A 22,688-nucleotide genomic window follows, 5' to 3' on the forward strand; every position below is an offset into this window, starting at 1 on the left:
CCAGGTTATAGACTGCACCGGCTCCCAACAGGCCCCCGACTCTATTAACGCTCCCGGTGGAGGGCGGCAGGAAGTGCAGGAAGTTTTTCCCGGCGCCGCAGCCTGACAGATTAAAGCGGCCGTCGTTGGAAGGGAGGCGGGACGGCGCTGTTGTAACTACGCCAGATGTAAACACAGCCGCTTCCTCTTTCCATCCAACATCATGTTGTTATGTCATTACGTTCTTCTTCTTTTTTGCAGCCCAAAAACAATGAGTAGCAGTAAAAGCCAAGCTGAGCAAAAACATGGCTGACGTTGTGGGATTATTTGCATGTTAATAATTTCAGAAAACATTTCAGTGAACTGCCAGCGCGGAAAAGCTGGCAGCATTAGTTGTTGGCAGTAAGAAAATTCTAGAAAACCGAAGAGGATGTGAAAAAAAAACCCACTAAAAAATATTTTTCAGCAGGTTCTGAAGATGTGCAGTTAATCCGCCGCTGTGAGAGGGGGAGGAAAAAAAAAAAAAGTGACACATCGTGAGTCGGGACGCCCGCAGCTGCTCTGAAAAGCTGCTTAGCGGAGGACGTGTTCAACTTTCACAGCGCCAGGCCTGCCTGGCCTTTACACGAACCCCTCTGACCTTTCCCGCCCTTCCCAACTCCCTCTGCTTCAATGTGACATTCGGCTCGCCGGCCCTAAGCCCCGCCCCTCCCACCCCTTCCCCCGCAGCTGTCCGGGCGATTTGGCTCAATCTCCCGGGTCGTCGGCCAACATATTAACCAATTAGGTTTAATCCTGCGCCACTTAAGATGAAACCCGGAGGCTAGCGGCGGCGGAGCCGCCGCCCGCTGCAGGATTACACCGATCGATATCTCATTTCCATCCCCTCCGCCACGTCACAGGAAGTGGGGGGAAAAAAATGAGCCCCTCCCCCCCTCCGGATGGACTCACGGGGAAGGGCTCGTGCCAGCTGGCGCCCACGATGGAGGGCCTGATGATGGCGATGTTGAGCTTGTCCTGCTCCTGCTGCACCACAAACTCGGCCAGGGCTTTGGTGTAGGTGTAGGTGTTGGGCCGGTTGCCGATGAGCCGCGGCGTGATGTCGCGCACGATGCCGTCGTCCATCCACCTGCGGACGCAACAGATGGGGGAGGAGGGTGGTGGTGTCAGAAACTGTGTGCAGGAAAGTAAGAAAAGCTGCATCTTTGAGCCGTTTGAATGGATGATTGGGCACGAGAACCGAGCCCTGAGGTTCTCCACTCACTGATAGTTCCTGAGATAACAGCAGCCACAATATATGGAAGAGCATTAGGGCCACAAGTAGAGGAAAAAAAACACATTTTTTCTCGAAATTGTATTTTGACTTACTTCACACAATTTCAACTTTTTTCTCGGAATAAAAGAAAAGGAAAAAATTTCCTCTTCTGATTCTAATTTTGAATTTATTCACAAATTTGACTTAATTCGTTAAATTTCAGCTTTATTCTAAAAAACAATCTCCTTCCTTAAATCATTTGGTCCTAATCAATCCTCTTCCCTAACGATGCAACATTATCCTGTTTTTTTTTCCCCTTTAAATCTATACATCCACATTTTTCCTTCCGTGTCCGGCTCCACTCACTCGAGGGACTCGATGAGCTTGCGGGGCTCGACGGGCGGTGGGTAGATGACCTCGTCGATGTGCCTGCGGTTGCAGTTTGCATAGGCAGTGGAGATGTGGATGAAGGCCTCGAGGTGGTGCATCTGCTTGGCCAGGCTGAGGAGCTGCTGCGTGGCGATCACGTTCAGCTGCAGGGCGTGTCTGCCGGAAAGAGAGACGGTCACTAAGTGTGTGTGTGTGGGGGGGATTTACTGAGTGAATGTGTGTGTGTGTGTCGGGTATTTGCCCGACTGATATGTGTTTGCATGCGAGAAGGTTTTGTGCTGGAGAGGCTCCACTCCGACCTGCAGCGGGTCTAAAGCCGAGCTGAGAGACACGGAACCCCTCGCTGCAGTCGAGCAGAGTGGGCGGAGTCAGAGCGGCGGCAAACATCTGCTTCCTCGTGAACCTCTGCAGCGAGCATACACTGCTTTGTTTCCAGTGTATGCAAGTGTTTGTTTTTGATTTTATGTTAAATTTAACTCTTGACCTTGAAACATTGTTTCCCTGTGATGTATTTTATGATACATTTATCTTTCTTTTTTAAGGTGATTCCGTCTTTAGCAGCATATAAACAGAAGCGCTGCTTGTAAAATCTCTGTGGGCGTCCCGTTACTAAAGCGCCAAAAACACGGCGGAAGCGTCCTGGAGGTGCCGACTACAAACAGGAACCACAGTCTGGAACCTTCAGACGCGTCTTGGCTCAGACGGCGAGGGCGAGCGGGCGGCGGAGAGAAAGGTCCTGACAAATTGCAGTTGCGCACGGCTGACCAGATAATGCACATAATGACAATTTCATAACATTGTTTCCGCTGCATCTGGTAACTCTAATGATGATGATTATAATTATAGCGCGTTTTGTTTCTTCAGGAGAAACGACAAAGTGACTTTCAGGATAATGACTTTCAGACACCTTGACTTTCTCTATAACAAGTCCTGTTTTCATTCCCAGCTAGATTCCCTCTGTGTGTTTGTGTCAGAGCTACAGCAGATGCCTCTCAGCTGCACCCAGTGACCTCCACATGTAAACAAAGCTGACACACACACGTGCACACACAAAAAAAATCAAGGCCCGCTCGAAAGGAGCATCGGCCGCAGACAAATAAAAAGGAAAAAGTAGGGCAGCGTTATAGAAATATAATACAGCATATAATACAGCCGCGTCCGGTAACAGCGGCCCGGCCACTGCCTGAGGCTGCAGCAGCAGCAGCAGCAGAAGCAGCAGCAGCAGCAGAAGCAGCAGCAGCAGCAGCGGCGGGAACACGGCGTGCCCTCACTTGAGCGGCTCGTCGAAGCGGATGGTGGCGGCGCAGTGGAAGACCACGTTGATGCAGCCGCTGAGCGTCTGGGCATCCTCGGGGCTGATGGCCAGGCCGGGCTGCGTCAGCTCGCTGCTGATGGGGATGATCTTCTGGTGGAAGTCGGGGTCGTCCTCCCGCACGCGGTCGAAAAGCTGCAGAAAACACACACAGAGGAGGGGAAGGGGGACGAGTTAGCGGCAGGGTCGGTTGAATTGTGCAGGACTCAATGGCAGATTGGTTGTAAAATACGACTCGGCGTTGGCGAATACAAGCAAAAGAATGCGAATGATCTCAATTCTGCGAATGCGACAAATTCTCCGTGTGAGGCTTCTGGTCCCTTCCGTTCGTGGAAGCAACGATCCAAACATGGGCGTTACAAGAGAAGGTCGTCCGCTCGACGGTTCTGAGAAGACGACCTCGTCCTTGGACAGCGAGTCAAACTCCTTTAGCTCTCACAGCTCAGAATAACACCCGGCTGACAAGCTGCTGTATTTATCATAAGAACATGAAGCAGGACATTTTTTTTTAGCCTAGGCAGTTTTTATCCAAAACTGCACTTTTTGGATGTAAAAGAGAATCTCAGAACCTGCATAAATATCAGGACAAAGTACGAACACACCTGAACTGAAGATGTGACCTCATGACCTTGTGAGTATTTGCACATTATTTACCACCTTGGCCTTCTGAGGGTGCGATAAAAAACAGGCTTGGGCTGCATGCACGACCAACAGAGGAAGTGTGTGTGTGTGTGTGTGTGTGTGTGTGTGGTAGACCACTGAGTTGTATTTGCCATGAGTCAGACAGAGGCGTGTCCCCCCCTGTTGAACTCTGGGAACATTCTGGAGTGTTTCATTCATTTCCTGAAGAAGTTTCCAGGTCCAAACATGTAGGATTGTTTTTAGCCACCACCGCCACCACCACCACTGACTCCCCACCCCCCGCACACACCTTATTGAAGAAGAGAAGCACCCAACACATCATGAACATTGCAAAGGGAGAAATAAACATATTATGGTGCATGTTGTTGCTAATACTTCCCGCACACATCCTGTAGCTCTTAAAAGACCAGACACTGAGCTGCCGTGTTGTTGGACGTCTCTTTAAGGAGGAGCAAAAGACAGCGATTGATACAAGTTCCACTTTTCTCAACAGTCATTTGCACAATTCATTTGGAATTTTCAAGAAATTCTGTTTTTATTTGATATAAAAAAACCACTTATTGATCAAAACCACCTAGTGTCGACGTGCTTGAAGCTCCCTGACACACACACACACACACACACACACACACACACACACACACACACACACACACACACACACACACACACACACACACACACACACACACACACACACACACACACACACGTGAGAGCCCTCTAAAGCCCCTCTTGTGTGATATCACTCCACCTGTTTACACTGGCAGAGGCCGCGACTCTCGGACGACTGAACTCTTGCCGAGCCGCTCAGACGCGGCGGCGGCTGTGGTCGGGGGCTTTACCGACAACACCTTTCATATTTTGCCTATCGGTCAGCTGTCGCAAGAGAGACGGCACCAAGAGGACGTGGAAGAATCGGAGGTTTGCCAGCCAGCTACTTTTTAAGTTCCAGCTGCGCCCTCTTCTGATGCCAAGGACGAACACCGGGTGGCGCTCTGTGGTTAAAAGGGGGCCAGATGTTGACCTGGGCGGCTTCAAACAGCTGTTTGGCTCCCACGTTTTTCTCTACCGGCCATCAATCTTATACTCCTCCACCCACCCATCCCTCCATCCCTCCATCCCTCCCTCTCTCTCTCTCTCTCCCTCTCTCTCTCCCTCTCTCTCTTCTGCCACCAGCGGCTGCAGCCCATATTAGGCGCACGGCCTGACATATAGCATGCAATGTCACAACCCAGAGCTATTTCCATCTGACTTGGGGGGGAGGGGTGGGGAACACATGCAACATTTTTGTTGCACGATGGCGTAGCGGCGCAATCGTTACGTAACGCAAAAATAGCAACAGCTGGCGGGGGATGGGAGGGTGGCGGGCGATGGGAGGGTGGCGGGGGTGGGCCGGGCTGCAGAGGGTGGCAGCAGCGACACGGTCCACCTTCACTCCTCTCTTTACTCCTCCTCTCCTCTGATTGCAGCTGACTCGAGACGCCGTTCAACTTCCTTATTGTTCGCGCTGTGCAGCGTCAACCGACGGCTTTTTTCTTTTTTCTCTCCCCCTTTTTCCGTTGGCCTCACTATCTTCCAGCACACGTCAGGAGAGATCAACGAGAGAGTAATCAGATGGGAGACAGCGCCGGTTTGAGGCCGTGGCAAGAGAAACGAGACAACAGGAAGTCGTCGTTCTTCTTTGTTCACAACGGAAGCGGATGCCTGAGAAGAAAGAAGAACCAACACTGAGCGATGCCCCCCCCCAACCCCCCCGGCCCTTTCTGACTGAAAGCCAACTGAGGCGACAGGTGTGGTGGCCTCGCTGGTCCAGGTGCTTCGACAGGCAGCCTGGAGCAAGTGATACATTCTGAAAATGACCGCAGCAGACACATTCCATTCATTCAAACCGCTACTGGTCTCCATCTGCAGGTACCAAGAAGAGAAGAAACGACAGCAGATGCAATAACTTCACTCATCTGAGTCAATGCTGCTGTATTAACATACATAACAGAACACAGGCATTAGAATTCAAATTAGTATTTTTTTTGTTGCAAGGATTTACAAAAGGTAGAAAATGGGACAGTCTCCTATTTTTAGACCTGAACCCAAAGTTTGTTTACTGAAAAATCTACTCGTCTCTGGAAGCGCATGAAAGCCGACTTGAAGAGCTAAAAAGGCAGCCTGACTTTCCACTAACACACTCTGACTCCAGCGCCGACTATAAATATCAGCTTGCAGCCAGAAAGCAAGAAAAAAAAAAAAAGATATATAAAAAAAGATATTTCTGAAAGCCAGAGTGAAATCACATAACAAGGCAGCATCGGGGAGAAGGTGCACCGGGGTGAGCCGGGGGTGAGCGAGGCTGCGAGGCTGCACGCCGTCCTCACAAGCGCTCTTTTGTGAGCGGCGCCAGGCAGAGAAAGGCATTGTGGGACGGTGGCACGGGCGCCGTGAAAGGGGCTCTTTTCTTGCCACGCCGACCATCGCATCCCTCTCTCCGGCCCACGGCTCCTCCCGGAAAACCGACTTTGTCCGAGAAACACAATGGTGCAAACATCAGCGCGGCGTGGGAGGAGGGGCGAGGGTGTTCAGGGTCCAGGCCTCGAGCAAATTATCCATGTCTTCCAGCTGTAAATGACTTTCACTTGTCCTTCGTCTGCACTTTGGAATCTGCCAGGTTGGAGTGAGTGAGGGGTCGGCCGTAAATCTTCCAGCCGGAGGGGCTTCGAGGCAGACGCTCACAGAGACGCTAACGGCACTAATGGAGCTCTCAACTCATCCCAGCGGCCAGGAAATGACCACCCCCCAAACCCCCCGTCATTAATGGACCACATCTACCACATTCAAGCACACCTTCATCCTCTTGGAGATGTTGTGGAGGAAAATAACTGATTAGAGGCTCAAAAGCAGAAAGTGAAAACAAAAAGCTCTCTGTAAAAATACATTTTTTTTTTTTTTGCCTGATTGGTGGGATTTGTGGTGGCGTTGTACTTGGACTGAGTCGGCTCTTCAATCTTAATTAGTCTTTCCGGAATTTGCCGTTTTGCCATCCCACAACTCAGTGAGCACCAAAGCAAACCTGCTGGAAAATGGGACTCAGCTCCACCGCCGCAACCCCTCTCTGGTCGGCTGCGGCTGGCAAATTCAGCGGCAGACTGTGTGAGGCAGCTGCAGCCTCGGCACGGACCAAACAACTCCTGACACGGATGCTCCAAATGAGACAGAAAGGTTTTTAACTCCAACTAAAAAAAAAGCCTGAAGTGACCAGTGTGTGTGTGTGTGTGTGTGTGTGTGTGTGTGTGTGTGTGTGTGTGTGTGTACAATCCAGCAAAGGGAGAGGGGCAGACAACTGCGTTCTTATCTTCCATCTGCTGACGTCACGCCTCTCCAGCCAGTCTTCAAGTTCTTCCTGTATCTGTGATATGACCTTTCAGCACCGGCTGGACGGGCAAATTCCTCAAATACTTTTGACAGAGTGGCTGGAGAAAAGATTTCACTGAGGCGAAGCTGCTCGTCTTGATACGACTCCTCTGAGGTTCACTGCAGGCTGCTCTGGGGTCGGGCCCTGGGCCACCGCTGCACCCAGGACCAACAGGGTGAGAAGGTTTGGTGAGGAGGTTCGTCGAGGCAAAAGCGTGCAAGAGCGTGTTGAGACAAATCCTGGTGTGGAATGGAGGGAATTCTTTTTCTTGAGCGGTTCAACAACAGGACATCAGGCCAAATGGTTTCATCTTTAAATGGCTTTGAGGAAAGTTGTACCATTGATGAAATGTTTATTTATTTCTTTATCTAAGAACTTTAGATAAAAGAGGCAGAGTTATAACTTTATAAAATACAGTAAAATAAGAACGCAGGTCAGGATGAGCTTTGGAAATCAACAGGTCCATCTTTCTACTCGAGTCAAAGGTCAACAGAGTAGCGGTTCAGTCTTTATGTCTTTAAGTTCTAAATGAAATAACAAACATGACATAAAACCTAAGATACGGGAGTGAAACAAACAAAAGTCGACTCAAACGCTGCAATCAAATCTTTGGCCGTACGGCACCAACGCAGGCGGACCTCCGACCCGATCGAAACACAATCAGCTAAAAAGGCAGTGCAGCGACAGCGAGGGGACTCGGGGAGACGGCCTGTCTGGACGCTGTCCGGGTCAGTCGGTCCGGCTGGTCTTCTCTTGCTTAAAACAGGCCCGATAAGTTCTAGACGTTCTAGAATCTGAAGTGCACAAGGTGACGGCGGACGCTCGGACCGCAGTGAACCACGACGTCATGCCTGCAGGATGCAACTACACGCCTGAGCAGTGAGACGATGGAGGCTCCGCCCCCCCCTTGCCCTCCTCCTCCTCTCCTTTCTTCTGGCAAGTGTGTCTGCTCCGCCCTCACAACTTAATGCGCCGACTTGTCACATAAACCCCTGTTAAATTTGTGCCCTAATTACACAGCGAGGCTCCAGGACTCCCTGTAGCTACTGCCGCCCCCCTCCCTCCCCCCCTCCCTCCTCTGACGAGGACGCTCCAGCGCTATTGGTCGACTCGCCCCCCACCGACAAGCCCCGACGCGAGGCGAGCGATTCATCCTCCCGGATTCGTCGCCTCGACACGTTTTACCACCTTCAGCAAACAGCGCCGAGCTCAGCGGGCGGGCGTTGCCGCCAGCCAGAGGGCATGCTGGGAAACGTGTGGAGGAGAGAGAGAGAGAGAGAGAGAGAGAGAGAGAGAGGGAGAGAGAGAGAGAGAGAGAGAGAGAGAGAGAGAGAGCGAGCGAGAGGGAGAGAAAGGGGAGAGATGGAGGCTTCAGGTGCAGCAGGCATTAGCAATTCAGCCACCGACTCCACAAGTGGAAGCGAAGGAGCCGTCTGTCCGTCCATCCGCCTGCTGGAGCCTGCAGGAATCGAAACACGCTGAATATTCCACACGAGATCAGTCGGAGGCAAACAGCAGGAAATTGATGCCGCGGTGTTGCGGCTGTCGGCTCAGGTACGAATCCTTTGGTCCAACGAAAGAGAAAGGAAAGAAAATTCAACATTTAGGGCAAAAAAAAAAAAACTAAATAAAAAAAAATGCAAAGTGGATATTGTTAGAATTGCAACACCGTTCAACAACCCGCTCGGACGCTAAGATCGCCGGCGCAGCGGATTCGTTCATTCATAATTCAGCCGCCACTAAAAACCTCGACCGGCATCTTCACGGCCGACTGGTGCGAAAAGAGAAGCGAAGACCAGCAAGGGAGCCGGACGCCGACTGAGATTTTAAGTTAGAAAGTCTTGCGTAACTGTCTCGAAAACCTCAGTTTGAATCTGTTTCCAGCGTTTCAAGCGCAGCTCCGGGGTTTCTGCAGGCCCGCGGACGTACACGCGCCACAATTCACGCGTCTCACATCCACCACGTCAGGTGGGATTAACGGCGGCGTGCGTCAGCCGCCGCGTGCGTCAGCGGCGGTTGCGGAGGGCGATGCAGGGTGAGACTGCCCCTGAAAACGGGGTGTGGCTGATTTATTTTCCTTTTTCTCATAACCAACTGTAACATCTCGTCTTCTGGCATTTCAAGCAAGTCAGACATGAAACTGAAAGAGGAGCAGCCCGGAGCTTTGCAGATAAATCACTCCGAGTCGTCGGGACCGGAGGGAGGCAGGACTGACGCACGTTGTTTTAACCGCCGCTGCCGTTGCCGTCATCGCTTCTGGCGGCCCCAAAATAAACAAACAAATAGATAGGAATCCACAAGTCACGCGTTTGATGTCAGGCTGCTGGAACAGGAGAAAATCACCTTTTTAATCATCACTTTGAAGGAGAGAAACTTCGCCGTGTTTCTGTCAGGCCGACTGACTGAGTGTGACTGAGCGAAATGTGCGCCAGGCAAGAGGAAGGAAAGAGGCCACGCCGCTGTGAGTCACACCTCCGAAAAAAAAACCCAAACTAAACAAACCCCTCTGGTGCTGCTCTTCTGTGATGAAAAACAGCTGCAGTTTCTCTTCTTCTGTCCAGTTTTGCCTGCCGTGAACTCGTGAGAGCCTCGTCGATAGAGGAGTTATGTATACGCTTCAGCGCACGTGCACTTGCTGACCTCGTGCGCTCACGACCCCGAGGCCGCCTGCAGACGTGAGCGCTCGAGCCTCTCGGCGCCACACGGTCCACGGAGCAGCAGGACTGAACAGAACCGATGGGAGAACCTGAAAACCAGCGTCGCTCTGAGCGAGCTTCACCCCATCGGAAGTGATGCTGACGTTGATGTTGGTCCAAACCTACAGAGGCGAGCGAACATTCCCGCCGGCCTCCAGACGCAGCAGCTTAAATGTCACAGAGGACAATCAGATTCCTATCGACTTGTCCGGGAAAAAAAGCAGGCGGTCTCTCCTGGACTCTGGTACCTGGAGCGACCCGGTCCTCGAGAGGAGAAGCTGCTCCTCTAGTCTGACTAGGCCCACCTCCCCTCCCCCGGTGCAGAACAGAAGGACCGGCACCGACAGCGATTTGTACTCCAGGCTGCCGCTCATGGAAATTTAATGACATCACTCTCACAAACGCAAGCCAGAAGGAGTGAGTGAGTTCACGGCTGCGTTACGTCGTCCCGCCGTGATTAGAGCCCCGTCTGACGGAAAAGCGATTGCAGAGAGCAGATCTCGGCAGCAGAGGAGCGGCGGGTCGATATCCCGGTGAAGGAGGCGGGTCATGGGGATGTGCGACGACCTCTGCCTCTGCACCGGACACGTCGGACCCACGAGAGTTTTGAACAAACCTTTCAGCTGCCTGCCAACATGCCGATCGATTGCTATTTCATATCTGCCCATAAACTAACTGGCAACAGTCAGTCACAGTCAGTCACAGTCAGTCAGTAGGCGCAGCTGCTCCCAGGGGACTAAACATGTCCAGGACACAACATTTTATTTGGCCAATACCGATGACGGGTCAGAGGAGGCTTTTAACGGCAAACGACTGCTGGAACAATCCATCAATTTAGATTGTTTTAGTTCAGTTGCTGGTATTACAAATACCTGTTCTCTTCCAACTGTGCATTTCAAACATAAGTTATTTTACATTATGCTGCAATTTAAATGCAACTTTTTATTTTGTGATTGGTACTTGATTCCATTGTTGAAGAATGTAGCTGAATAGGCCAAGGCTGCTTATTCAACCGTGATGCATTCACAGGCCGATGGACAAGGTGGGCGAGATTTGTGCGACTCCACTCAGAAGCAGGTGTGGAAACGCAGGCGACAGCAGAGATCAGGAGATGAAACTCCTCGCTCCTGCTCGTCGCCCACGTTCCCCGTGTCTCCGGCTGATTGCAGGGGGCGCCGTGACCCGACGCCTCCGCAGCTGCCGCCGCTGCGTCAGAGCGGGAGGGTGAGGCGGCAGTGGGCGGGGCCTCGGCAGCCAGAGAGGAGCGGAGGTGGGAAGAAGTGGGTGCGCGGGAGGTTTGAGGAGGAGGAGGAGGAGGAGTGAGAGGAGGTGGGACCATACCTTCAGTCCAGAGGGGGTTTAACTCCGCCTCCTCTCTGCCTTTGTTTGACTTCTCCTTCTCCTCCTCCTCCTCCTTTCTCTGGGCGCTGCACCTTTCCTCACCTCCTCATTATCCGACCTGCCTTCTGCATCTGGCTGAGTTCCCTCCGGAGCTCATCACGGGGACTCCGCTCCAGACTCGGGGCTGCTAGACTTATTGGACTCTCCCAGGGTCATTAATCCTGCTTCCACACGGCACCTAAGGCTGCTGCTTTAATTCCAGAAGGAAAAAAAAACAGAGCAATTTCAACGTTGGCGGTGATTTCAATCAACAGCCCATTAGTCAAAACCTTTAAAATAACAGATGACACCTGCTGGGGCGGCTCCATAATTGCTGGAGAGAAGAGGGTCTGGAGGCTCCAGGCGGTAGGAACGGCCCATCAGCTGAGCAGTGAACTGGTCACATGACCCCGTACGTCACGTCCGCTGATGTGTAAATGCGAAAAGTGTTTCCATGACACTTTTGCAATATCCCTCTATATGGATACGTCTGGAAAAACTCTTCCACCGTGTTGAAGGGGCAGGAAAGACATTTTCCACCACCGCACTGCCAAACAGTGCAAAATTCACTCAGCAACACGGCCAGACGTTCTTTCGCTTGTGCTAAAACAACTCTAGTACTAGAAATCATCCCTGTGTGATGTCACAAAGGGGACTGACACCTCTTTGTGGTTAGTGACAACACCCCCTCAGCCAGACATTGGCTCTGCCCCTCTCATGCCACCTTGCTTTTTTTTTTTTACTCTGCAAAAATGTGGAATTGCGAGCAAAGCATCAGTTTTAGCAGGAGGCTGCCAACAGAGGGCTAATAATCATTACAGCTGCACCAACGACTGCAATTTCCTGTGACAGATTATTAAAGAATAATAATAACAGATTGGACTTATATAGTGCTTTTAAAGGCACCCAAAGCGCTTTACATTGAACCCATTATTCATTCACCCTGGTGGGGGTTGAGGTCCATGTGAAGCCGCAGCTGCACTGGGTCAGACTGATGGAAGCGTGGCAGGCAATCTGCACCAAACAGCCCCTCCCACCACCACGACCCAACATCCACTCACATTCGTACGAGGCAATGTGGGTTCAGTGCTTTGCCCAAGGACACAACGACGGACTGGGATGGAGGGGGATTTGAACCGCCAACCTTTTGGCCATTGGACAACCCCACTCTACTGCCTGAGCTACAGTCGCTCCCATGCTAAACACGCTTTACATTTTCAGTGCAATGCCGACAAAGGTCAAAGGTCGAAAACGTGAGCGTAAGCTTACCTTGCAGGTCATCATGTCGCTGACCCTCTGCTGCATGGACTGGCCGGCCTTGGGTCTGACCAGCAGGTAGAGGGCCCGCACCTGTGGGCAAGACCTCAGCAGCTTCTCCACCAGCACCTTCCCCATGAAGCCCGTGGCCCCTGTGATCAGCACGTTCTTGCCAGCGTAGAACTCGGCGATGGACGCCATCCTGCCGCCGCCGGCCACCGCCGCTGCTGCCGCCGCCGCTCCGTCCACTTCCTGTGCGGCCAAACCGGAAAGGTCGCGGCCTTCGCACGGCTCCTGCAGAAGGGGAGGAGGAAGGGGAGGAACACGGTGAGGAGCGGCTGCCACGTGCTTTGAATTGGTGACGATGGAACTCCTCCCAGTCCAGCTTTGGTTGAAATAAACACGCCACAAAATAGCCTCGGTTGTAGGGGGCGCCGTCTTGGTACCTCAAGCGCTCAGGGTCCAAGCGAGACGAGGCGAGTTGAGTGGTGACGTCGCGACGAGCAGGGCACTGGATTGGCTCAGTGTCCTCGTCGATTTTCCCTGTCGCAGCGGACACCGACGCCAACTCCTTCGACACAGAACTTCCGTGTTCGCGAGTGTGTTCAACCATATTCGCGAAAACGACGAGCGGCAAATGGCGAAGCGCTCGGAACAAATCGAGTTGCTCCCGCGTCAGCCGCGTTAAGCTAGGGAATCCAAGGAGTCTTGAGGCGAGAGTGGAATAAGGATTCGTCGAGAGGACGTGGCTCTTCGCCGCGAGGAAGCCTCGAACACCGCTGCATTTAACAAAGTCGTCCTTGGCTCGCTAGGGCAGCTATTTCAAAGAAGGAGGCGTGTTTACTGTCTGTTTTTCTGTTTGTTTGTTTTTAAATAAATACCATTTCCCGTTGTATCTGTCTCGTGTTTACTTTTGGTGAAAATATAAAGGTTGAACTAGACCTTTACTATTCCCAGAAAACGAAACAAGAAATGATAAATGTTGTCTGCATAAATGATCAACTGTGACTTCAGTGAGGGAAACTGTTCTTTCTCTAACAGAAAAGCAACCACAGACCGAGCAGCAGGTATGAAACAACTTCTACTTTGTCCATCGCTGCGCTGTTGTGTATCGCACAGAAATAATGCCGTCGAAAACATTGTCCCGCTTTACCGCTCCGGGCCAATGAGAACACAATCGAACCGTGGCAAGGCGAGGCAAGGCGAGGCTATGAGAACACGCCCTAAAATCAGAACCCGAGAACATGCAAATGTCGTGTGTTGGTTTGTTTCCTGCAGCGAGAATCCATTGGGTTGACTTTTCCCACTCTGTTCTAACCTTCAAAGTGTGACAAAGTGTGTGGGAGAACACAAAAGATGCAAAGACATGAATACTCAAAGGGGCCAGAAGACAGAAGGCAAGGAGAAGACTCTGAAGACTCACCAGATGCAACTTCAATCAATCAATCAATCAACTTTTATTTGTACAGCGCTAAATCACATCCAAAGACGTCTCAAAGTGCTTTGTACAATCAGAGAAAAAGGAACCAACCGGGCCCCCAGAGCAAGCAAAGTGCGACAGTGGCCAGGAGAAACTCCCCTGGGGGAAGAAACCTAGAGCAGATGCAGACTCCAGAGTAGCCGTCATCTGCCATTCTGGGAATATCTTCCTATAGTTCTGCAAAGAAGATAAAACTGTGACACTCCTTCAACGCACTTTTGCGTATTTTTAGACGCGTATGTGGATTTGCAGCCGCCGCTCTACAGCAAGCTAATTGGATCCATGGCAGCCCTAATGGTGCCTGTGTAATGGACTGTGTCTGCTTATTTGGAACCGACTCAATACAGCCAATCGGGGGCCGTGTCCGCTGCCCCCGGTGGTGGCGTGAGGCCAGCACTGCCAGGACCCCGACAAGGGCGGAGACCGAGTGGCTGTGACAACGACAAAAATACATTTAAAAAAACCTGCAGCACGACTCCATTCGTCCGTCTTCACATAGATCACGGAAAAGAGTAACAGCCTTCTTGAGGACTGTTTCCTCTCAGATGAGATGTTGATGGGAGTGAAACGAGGAATGTCACAAGGTCACGTTGCACCCAACACTCAAATTCGGGGTCAGAAAATCAGAGACTGTAATAAAAGGGCTTTAAAAGCAAAGTTGCGACATTTTTTTTTATGGAGGCCGTTCGGCTGCTCTGCAAATGTTCAACTTGACGTGACGTGGGCGCGTGAGGAAGATGGGATGAGTGTCGATCCAGCCGCCCATTTCCTCTATTATTTGACGCCTGCATGGCCTTTTGCAGCGTTTATGGTGGAGACTTTGCCCTGATCTTCTGCAGAAGGACGTTAAGGAAGAACGTTGGGGCTGTCATGTGACCCACCCACGGCGGCGACGCCGGCTCATCAACTCGCTGCTGAAGTCGGCGTTCCGTGTGTGTGACGTAAGCAAAGGGTTATAAAAAAAAAACTGAATAGAAGACGATGGCATATTAAAACTAATACACGCTTGTGCATTTCTTGCACTTTGCTTCCCGGAAGAGCAAACAGTCAAACAGCCTCATAACAACCTTTTTTTGTTGTTGTTGATAAAACCAACAGTGGCGAGTAGAAAATGAGTGAAAATTCAAATTGTGATGCGAACTGTCCCTTTAACTCAGAGAGTGGAGCTTCCCTGATCCGCCGCCTGACATTTTCCAGTCTGACTCACGCGACAGAGCCACAGACCAGCAGACAGTGTGAGCGCGGCCGATGAGACGCACATTTAAAAACTCTTGCGCTTGGGCCAAGACAGACGACCACTCAGCACTCTTCCCCGGTGATTCACGGGCCAGCCGTGATCTGCGCACAGGACGATCGTCCTCCTCCTCTACCACATCCCCCCACCACCCACCTTCCTGCAGACTGCTGGTGTGTCTGCTTGAAGACAGAAACCAAATCCTCCAGAGCCAAGCGTGGCCCAGATAAGGCCACTTGTCTCACACACACAGGGACAGACACACACACACACACACACGCCGCCTGTTCCTGCGATATTGAACTCTTCCTCCTCATCTCTTCTTTTCTTCTTCTTTCACCTTGATGCCAGTTCTGAAGGATTATCTTAATTCCCACAGCGTAATTTACCGACCAGGCAGCGTCCGCTGGCTGGCTGGCTAGTTGGCATGCAACCGCACCGCCACAATAATAAGGTCAGTCAAGGACCTCGGCCCACAACTGGGCCCTGACATTACAGCTTCAAACGGATTCCCTGTGGACACAAGGCCGAGGGTGAGGGGGGTTGGTGAGGAGGGGCGGGGAGGGTGGGGAGGGGGGGGGTGGTCCTAGAGTCACCGTGGATTAGCGGCTGACAATGGAAATGCTCCTGCAGCTGGAAAAGTGTTGGAATAAACACAGACAGCTCCCGAGGGAACTCGCAAACCCCCCCACGTCCGTCATGACACCCAGTGTGGAAGAGAAGGCGGTCTTTGTGACATCACCCCTGGCATTCACGACTAGTTTAGGATGTGATGATGACATCGTGCCCGATTCTCTTAACATTGTTGAAACTTTCTCAGTGTTGAACAAAGTGTTCACTTCCAGCTCCTTCTAATGCAAACTAAGTAAAAAAAAAAACAAAATGGCAAAGACAAGAAGTGAAAACCTCGACGGACCTCGAAGCAGACGCTTAAAGTCAGCTTCAACCTTGATGTGATGTCGCCAAGGACCAGGAAAGTCACTGTCCTGAAGGCTGAAGACGCTGCAGGAGCAAAGGATTTATGGACATTTCACAGCCAGAGCTGCTGCTAACGCTGCCGCTAACGCTGCTGCTAACGCTCTCGGAATGACTTTTCATTTTCGGCCCGCTTTTTCCGTGTTCCACCTCGCGGTGCCGCCCGCAGGAAGTTCTCTGCGGGATCCGCCAGCCTCCTGCCGGCTCTCATCACACTAATGTTCAATGTGCTGCAGCTGCACGCCGGCTCAGAACCGTCATGGGCGGACAAAACAAGGCGACAGGGGGCAGGAAAGGGAGGGAGAGAGGGATGGGAAAAAAAGAAAAGAAAATGGGGCCAAACGTACACAGGCGACAATTAAGGCGGCATTAGTCAACAGGAAAGGCAGAGGCAGAGGCAGAGGCAGGCAGCCGCAGAGGGAGAGTCGCCTCCTCAGCTCAACTGAACCAGTTGTCAGAGTCGACTGAAAACGGGTCTGAAAGCGAAGCTAGCACACGGCTAAGTTAGCCCTCTGTTGACTGCCTGCCGTTTAAGCGGAGGCTCAGGCAGAGGAAGTCAAGGGCGGGTGGACGGAGGCGGAAGCGCCGGCAACGGGAACGTTGCGCAACGTGTTGACACAGAGGAAACTGCAGCCTTGTGAATAGGAAGTGCTGCAACTGTCCGGCGGCGATGTGCGGCACAATGCAGGCAGCGTTCAGTTAATAATTCTCCAGCTAAGCTTCACGAGCATGAGCAGGTTCAAGAAGGATGGATTCTGGCCCCCCGACATAAAAACTTTTACGGGACCTTGTCCACGATTGTGCGCGCAAACTCGCAATGAAGAAACAGTAGCATGCTTCCCCCAAAGGGAAGCTAAAGGCTAATCAGAATGAATACGAACAGCCGGGGCTTCAAATGCTTTCAGCAGTCTGTTAGTAATAGATTCCCACTGGTGAAGGTCTGCTCATGGAAACACCTAAACTTGGAAAAACCTCTCAAATATGGCTGAAAGGTTTTGATGCTCTCATGAGGAGGTTTTTCAGACGTATCCATATAGAGGTACATCGCAAAAATGTCATGGAAACACTTCATTTTTCCCCCGCATCTACACGTCCGCTGTAATGGGAACGCAGCTTCACACACATCCGTCCTCGGGATGTTGTTTCCGTGCGCACACGGGGAAAGCTGATGTCTGACACTGTGTCCGACGGCGGCGGCGCTCTGTAATTACAGAACGCTGCCGCCGCGGTGTCAGCTGACGCCTGGCTCGGGTCCAGACTGGCACTCGTCTGGACTGCTGCTCTCTCGTGGCATCATTCGTTTCACGAGCGGCCATGGATCAGGTGGCGGCCTGGGATTTATGTCTCGGCGATGAGTCAGCGACCGTCCGACCTGCTCTGGCCAATTAGAGACAAGCAGGGCTGCAAACGCCTTGGAACTATTTTTCAACTTGCAAAAAAAAAAAAAAAAAAAGACGGGTTAAAAATGCTGCTTCCAAGGGAAATTTCCAGCACGCAGCACCACAGCAGCTGCTGCTTCGCTGGCGAAGGTGGATGACTCATCTTGAACACGGCTGAAAGTCACTCTCTGATTTCTTTTTGTTCTCTTGATACAAAGATTACATCAAGAATAATGGAAGAAACTCTGAGTGTCAAGTGGCCGAAGCCTGCCTGTTTTTTTTTTTTTTTTTACCCAGCGTGCACTTGGAGGAATTCCTTGAAATGTCACACTCCCTCACACTCCCTCACCCAGGAGCCAGCGGAGGCTTCCAGCAGCGACACACTGGCGGCCGAAAGCTTCCCGTTTTCTGCCCGACGACTGGTTTGCTCATGTTGACGAGCGGTGATGACAGGGAACCAAAGCTGACTGGCGAGAAGTTAGAACCCGCTAATCACACACACACACACACACACACACACACACACACACACACACACACACACACACACGAGGGAGGGTCACTGGCCACAGCTGCCCTGTCAATCATCCTGCAGGGTGACCCGCCCACCACAGGCTACAGCTTCAGTGGGTTTTTACCAAAATGTGCTACGGATGATTTGCTAAAGAGGTGATTTTGGGACTTTAGTTTGTGATATTCAATTTGCTTACATGGCATAACAAGATTGGATGGATGACTTTCTACACGCGTCCCAACAGCATCTCTGCGATTAAAACAAGTCGCTCGATCAAAACCACCAAACCATTTTTGTCAATGATTTGCACTTCAGTGAAACGACGACGTACACTGGTGCTGCTCACCAAACTGCACTGCTTTTCCACCTGTTTGATTGCCAAGGACAACCAACCCCTGTGACCAGCGAGTCATTCTATCAGGCTTCTAGGTCTAAAGACGGACTACAGGGACGCGGTGACTTCAGGCATGGAGGCTGAATGCAGTTGCTACCTGGTTGCCACACTCAAACCGACTGTGGGGGTGGGGGGGTCTTTCATTAACAGCTTTAATTGACATCTTAATGAACCGTCCGTTCCTCCTCGACCATCCCACCTGCACAGCAGGACTGAGGCGATGTGCCGATTAAAGACAACCTGCATGTTGACAGTTCCTTCATACAACAGTAGCTGCGTTTCCACGACCCCTGGAATTGAGCAAAACCTAAATATCGCAATAAAAAAAAACTTGGAAATGCCTCTCAATATCGCTAAAAGATTTTGATGCTCTCATGACGTATCGATATGTCAACACGATATGTCGATATGTCAACATTTTTCGAAAAATAAAAGCGATATTTTGACAAAGTACACTTGAGTACTTTGTCAAAATATCGCTTTTATTTTGGAAACAACTAGTAGCACAATCAAGATCATTTCTCAGCACAAGCAAAAAAATGATCGCAGCCTCCGTTCTGCTGCACCAGCAGTGTCGAAGCGAGCAGCTGATTAAAAGGAAAATAAAAATAGAAAGTTTGAGCGGAAAAGAAAAATCAGAGTTTCAAGAGAAGAACTTGACAAGCAGAGCAAAATGTGTGAGTCTGCTACTTCCTGTTCATAACTTTGACTTACTTCTTCTCCTCTTTTATCTGGCATTAAAGGCCTGGTGCTCATTGGCCAAGCCCCTCGGCCCTTCTCCTACTTCTCCTGCAGCTTCCTGTTTGGTTGAGGCAGGACACCGACGCTGAGGCTACTCTCAGCGAATCGGAGGAGGTGGCCTTTTTTTTCATGTTTGGACCTCAGGAGAAGAGGAAGCGTTGGCTGCAGGCCACCGAGTCTGTGCAAAAGGATTCCGGGCTATCAGCCAAAAACCGCCCCGGCCCGGACCGCCCAGACCACAGCCAGTTTGGGCCGCTGACGTTACCAATATGTTCCGAGACAAACATCAGCCTAAACTGTCCCCAATTGCACACGTCACATCCCGGCTTTTCACGGCTTACGGGAAAAAAACGAATGACAACGGCAAACTTAAAATGTGCAGCATTTAAGAAGAGCCAGTCTCAGGTGACGTAAAAAAAACATTTTCCTCTCCAAACAGTTCTGACAGCCTGCGGCATAAACAGAGAGACTGAGCCCGAGACACACCGGTTACAATCTGACATGGAGGAAACGATACTCCAATACAGAGAAAAAACACCAGAGAAGAACAACTGGGCGTTTTGATCATTTTGAGGCGTAATTTCAACTTCTCTGTATCTTCTTTCACACAGGAAGCTGTTGAAAACATGTGTGGACACATTTAACAGCAACTTGTGCCGCACCCGTCCCATTAAAGGTGCCGGGTTGCCAGTTCTTGGCAAATACGGAATTGTGTAAACTACACTGCTTGTACCATCATGCGGTGGAAAAGTCAGGACTGATGCAACCAACGACTGCCTGATGATAATGACGATGATGATGATGATGATGATGATGATGGGTTCACCAGACTGACCTGGACTAGAGTCAACTGTTTGCAAACGATCATTTTGCAGAAATAAATAGTCCCGTCACAGTGTGCTGTAAAAGAAAAAAAAAAGAGTAATAATTGTCAAACAGAGACTGATGAAGACCCTCTGCTGGTCCAGGATCAGTTTGTTCCAGCCACCCTTATTCCTGAGCTGGCCCCCCTCCCCCTCCCCCTCCCAGCTACTGGAATTACATCATCCTTCCTGACCGTTTATTTCCAAATCTCAGAGAGGTAAAAGTTGCTGAAACACGAGAGTATCACTGCGCTCCATCTTTACCGGCGTCACACAGTGCACCCCCCTCCCCCACTACTCCCCCGGGCGGAGTGTGTGTGTGTGTGTGTGCGGGGGGGGGGGGGGGGTTATATGATTAATGATTGGCTCCATCAAGCAACAGCGGCGCTGCTCCTCAGCCGAGCTCTAAATCCTCTCCGTCCGCCCCGTTGTGCGAGCGGCACCCGCGTCCGCACGGAGTTCAATGTCACGCCCGCACGATCCACCAGGGGGTGGCGTCTCAACGGCCCCGAGGGCCCCCCCCCTGCAGGCGGCAGAGGAGCTTTCGCAAGGATGGCTGAGCTAATTTTACAGCATCTGCTCCGGCCTCAGAGTGACGGATGCGACAACCTCGTCCTGAAGGGGGGGAAGAGGGGCGGCTGAGCGGCGAAACCGCCACGATGATTTGTTCGGTTTCACTCGGGACCTTCGGACGTCTCAACGCCGCTAACGGCCACTTTCTCCTTCACCGCTCGTCCTCCACATTTACAGCTTCCTGCACCAAACGCTGGCTCAAACCAAGAGGGAGAGGCAATCACAGATGGCGGCGCCTCTCTGACTGTCCAGCTGCACGTTTTTGCAATTTTGCTTCGCAAGTTCAAACTGCATTTGTTTTCATCGTTGCACTGCAACTTCTGCAGAGACAAGGAAGACACACCATTGATAATGACAACGGCAACAGCATTGACACATGGCGCTGCAAAGACATGGCAGATGACGTCGTCCGTCGGGTTCCTGCTTGTGGCTGTTGGCTCAGAAAACGGACGAGCGAGCAAAGTTGCAGCGGAGTGACAATTTCCCAGAGAGCAACTGTGCTCGGCGAACAAATTCACAAGTTTCACTTCACCTTAAAATGTTGGCACATTTTAGAATGTGCAAACATACTAAAATGATACAGTCGGTTTGCACTCGGCTCATTTCTCCAGCAGTGTGAAACAATGTTTACAAGCTACACGGACGCCACGAAGGTACACAACTTAAGAATTCCACCTCAGGGCGGAACAAATGACTTCGCTTCGACGTCGCATCACAGTTCCGACTGCCGGCGATAACTGTGAGATAAGAGCTGCTTCTATTCTCAACAGCGATGACGTTTGCGCCATCAAGTGCTTTTCGCAGCCTCGCTGCGGCTGCGGCCGCGGCCGTTTGTTCGTCAGGAAGTGCGCTGCACTTCCACCTCCTCAGCCTCCACTGGCCACTAAATTACACCACACCCTTCTGTAAACAGAACCAGACATCTGCCACACGGATCACTTCAAACGATTCATACAAACAGAGCAAAAAAAAAAAACCAAAACAAAAGAAAAGACACAAACCCTGCTGGGGAAACATTCTGAGCGTTGCTTGGTGGAATTCTTCAGCGCGCAGCCAAGACAAACTTGCAGCGGCCGTGCCTGTGATGTTGCAAATTGCGACAGTTGGAGGTCAGGTTGAAAATAAAAGTGCTTTGTAGAGGCGGCTATAAATACAGGAGTGAGCGCAGTCGCTAAACGTGTGCACACGCACACTCACACACGCCTCCCGGTATAAAATATGGGTCGCCTCGTGACGACGATAATTGGAGCTCCTCCATATTTGATCCTCATTTAGAAAAGAGGCTCCAGACGCTGTTGTCATCGCGCCTATCGCTTTTTTTTTTTTTTGCAAAAGCCTGTAAGTCATTTTTACCTCAGTTTTTCAGTCACATAAAGCTGTGGCAATGTGCGGAGTTACGGTACGCCCAGTTGTTTATTTTGAGTGCTGTTCGCCTAAAAAAACATTTCTGGTCTTAGACACTGTGCAAAAAAACTCAACACAAATATTTGAAATGCGACAACGGTTAATTTGATCTTCTATCGGGGTGGGGTTTTCACGCAGACCATCTCAGGTTGCGTTCTCGACATCGACATGGCGGCTTTTAGTTTTTTTTTTTTGGCAAAGATTCAAAATAGATTATGCAACTTGTTGAATGGGAAATAAAATGGCTGAGTGGGAAAAACAGAGGCCTGTGTTTGCTGCTTATTTCACTTGTTGAGAAATTAAACAAATCAAAGTCACAAAACAGCAGCTTTGTGAGTAGACACACATTTCACACATATCCAGAATGTGAAAACAAATGAAACTGGTATGCTGACGCACACAGGTATTTCTATTCCCCCAAAGCCCTGGTCAACAAGGGTTTGTTGAATAAAACATAAGTGGGCATCTTTTCAGGCCCTGAAGTATCTGGGAGCAGCTGAGTGCAGCTTATCAGGCTGATAACAGGCCGAACCGCAGAGCAGGTTCATTCAGCGGTCCACACACACACACACACACACACACACACACACACACACACACACACACACACACACACACACACACACACACACACACGGTCGCCACTTGCAAAATATCGGTGAACAGCAGACAACACTTTCGTTCTAATCGGATCCGGCCTTTGCTGTGCTCATTCGGCAGAAAACAGCAGCGAACTGGAGCCACGTCCGGTGTTTACACGCTTGCACTGTCGGTGGTGCGTTCACGGTCAGGGAAAAACGAGCTACGCTGCCGC

General features: G+C 51.0%; 1 protein-coding gene across 1 annotated transcript in view; it reads right to left on the minus strand.

Annotated features, from left to right (window-relative positions):
- The window catches only part of LOC142890760 (fatty acyl-CoA reductase 1), a 30,738-nt gene that overhangs the window by 6,825 nt on the left and 1,225 nt on the right, over window positions 1–22,688 (minus strand). Inside the window, exons 2-5 of the mRNA XM_076030009.1 lie at window positions 12,330–12,611; window positions 2,896–3,071; window positions 1,601–1,780; window positions 931–1,108 (exon numbers count right to left, since the gene is read on the minus strand). Coding sequence (XP_075886124.1) covers window positions 931–1,108; window positions 1,601–1,780; window positions 2,896–3,071; window positions 12,330–12,611 — 816 coding nt within the window. The remainder of the gene's footprint in view (window positions 1–930; window positions 1,109–1,600; window positions 1,781–2,895; window positions 3,072–12,329; window positions 12,612–22,688) is intronic.

Source organism: Nelusetta ayraudi, unplaced genomic scaffold, assembly GCF_046127955.1.
Source record: "Nelusetta ayraudi isolate G7.1 ecotype Tasmania unplaced genomic scaffold, CSIRO-AGI_Nayr_v1 ptg000027l, whole genome shotgun sequence".
NCBI classification, from domain to species: domain Eukaryota; kingdom Metazoa; phylum Chordata; class Actinopteri; order Tetraodontiformes; family Monacanthidae; genus Nelusetta; species Nelusetta ayraudi.